The 827-nt window shown below is 47.0% G+C and overlaps 1 protein-coding gene across 1 annotated transcript; it reads left to right on the top strand.

The window, feature by feature from the left end:
- Positions 1-170: 170 nt before the first annotated feature.
- Positions 171-818, top strand: LOC103523434 (ras guanine nucleotide exchange factor Q-like; the record flags this gene model as incomplete). Its single annotated transcript, XM_008488476.2, has 2 exons — positions 171-240; positions 536-818. Coding segments are annotated over exons 1-2 (319 nt in total), but the record flags the coding sequence as incomplete, so codon positions are not given.
- Between the last annotated feature and the right edge of the window lie 9 nt (positions 819-827).

Genomic DNA, 827 nt, shown 5'->3' with positions numbered 1-827 from the left:
TCTCGGAACGGCTGGCTTTCCTCCTATCCTGTCCTCCTTCTCTCTTCGATTTCGGGACGATAAGACCCTAGCAGTTACGGTTCCCTCTGTCAAACCTCTTAAAAAAAAGTTGTTTGTTGTTTGCCTAGGCACTTAATCTATGTTATGATTGATCTGAATTATTGTTTCTGTTTCAGACTAAATACTTGAAGTCCTGTGTGAGAGATGGGGGCTGCACAGAGCAGTGGTGTCTCGGATGAGGTACGTATGGTCTATAGGATGCGGGTTCGATTCCCGCCAGGGGGCGAACTTTATCCTAAGGTCACTAGGCTAGTGTTCTCTTTTTTACCTGCCTCGGTGAAAATAAAGATAAGGAGCCATGCTATCTTAAACAGAAAAGTTTCGGAACGACTGGCTTTCTCCCATCTTGTCAGCCTCGCTTCGCTTTCGGGACGATAAGACCTCGGCAGTTACAGTTCCCTGTGTCCAACCTTATAACAACAACAACAACAATAAATACTTTTACTAATAATAATTTCTCGTCCCTCTCCCCCAGGTAACGGAAAACACACCGCGCACACCAGTGGATCCCTCCGCCGATCAAGTCAACGCATGCGTCACCTCAGATCTAAACCAGACCACAGATGGAATCACCAACACCAACTATCTCAGCGCCAGCAACAGCAAAGACAGCAATGCCTATGCCAGCAACGATACAAGTTCCTATGCCAGCGCCAGCAGTTTCAATGCCAGCAACACCAGGAATGTCAACACCAACAGTGCTAGCAGTTTCAACACCAGCAGTCTGAATGCCAGCAACGACAGTGATTCCTATGCCAGCAACATTA

Source organism: Diaphorina citri, unplaced genomic scaffold (assembly GCF_000475195.1).
Source record: "Diaphorina citri unplaced genomic scaffold, Diaci psyllid genome assembly version 1.1 scaffold23002, whole genome shotgun sequence".
Classification (NCBI taxonomy): domain Eukaryota; kingdom Metazoa; phylum Arthropoda; class Insecta; order Hemiptera; family Psyllidae; genus Diaphorina; species Diaphorina citri.
Note: the sequence above shows the minus strand (reverse complement) of the source record. Positions and strands in the feature narration are given on the sequence as shown.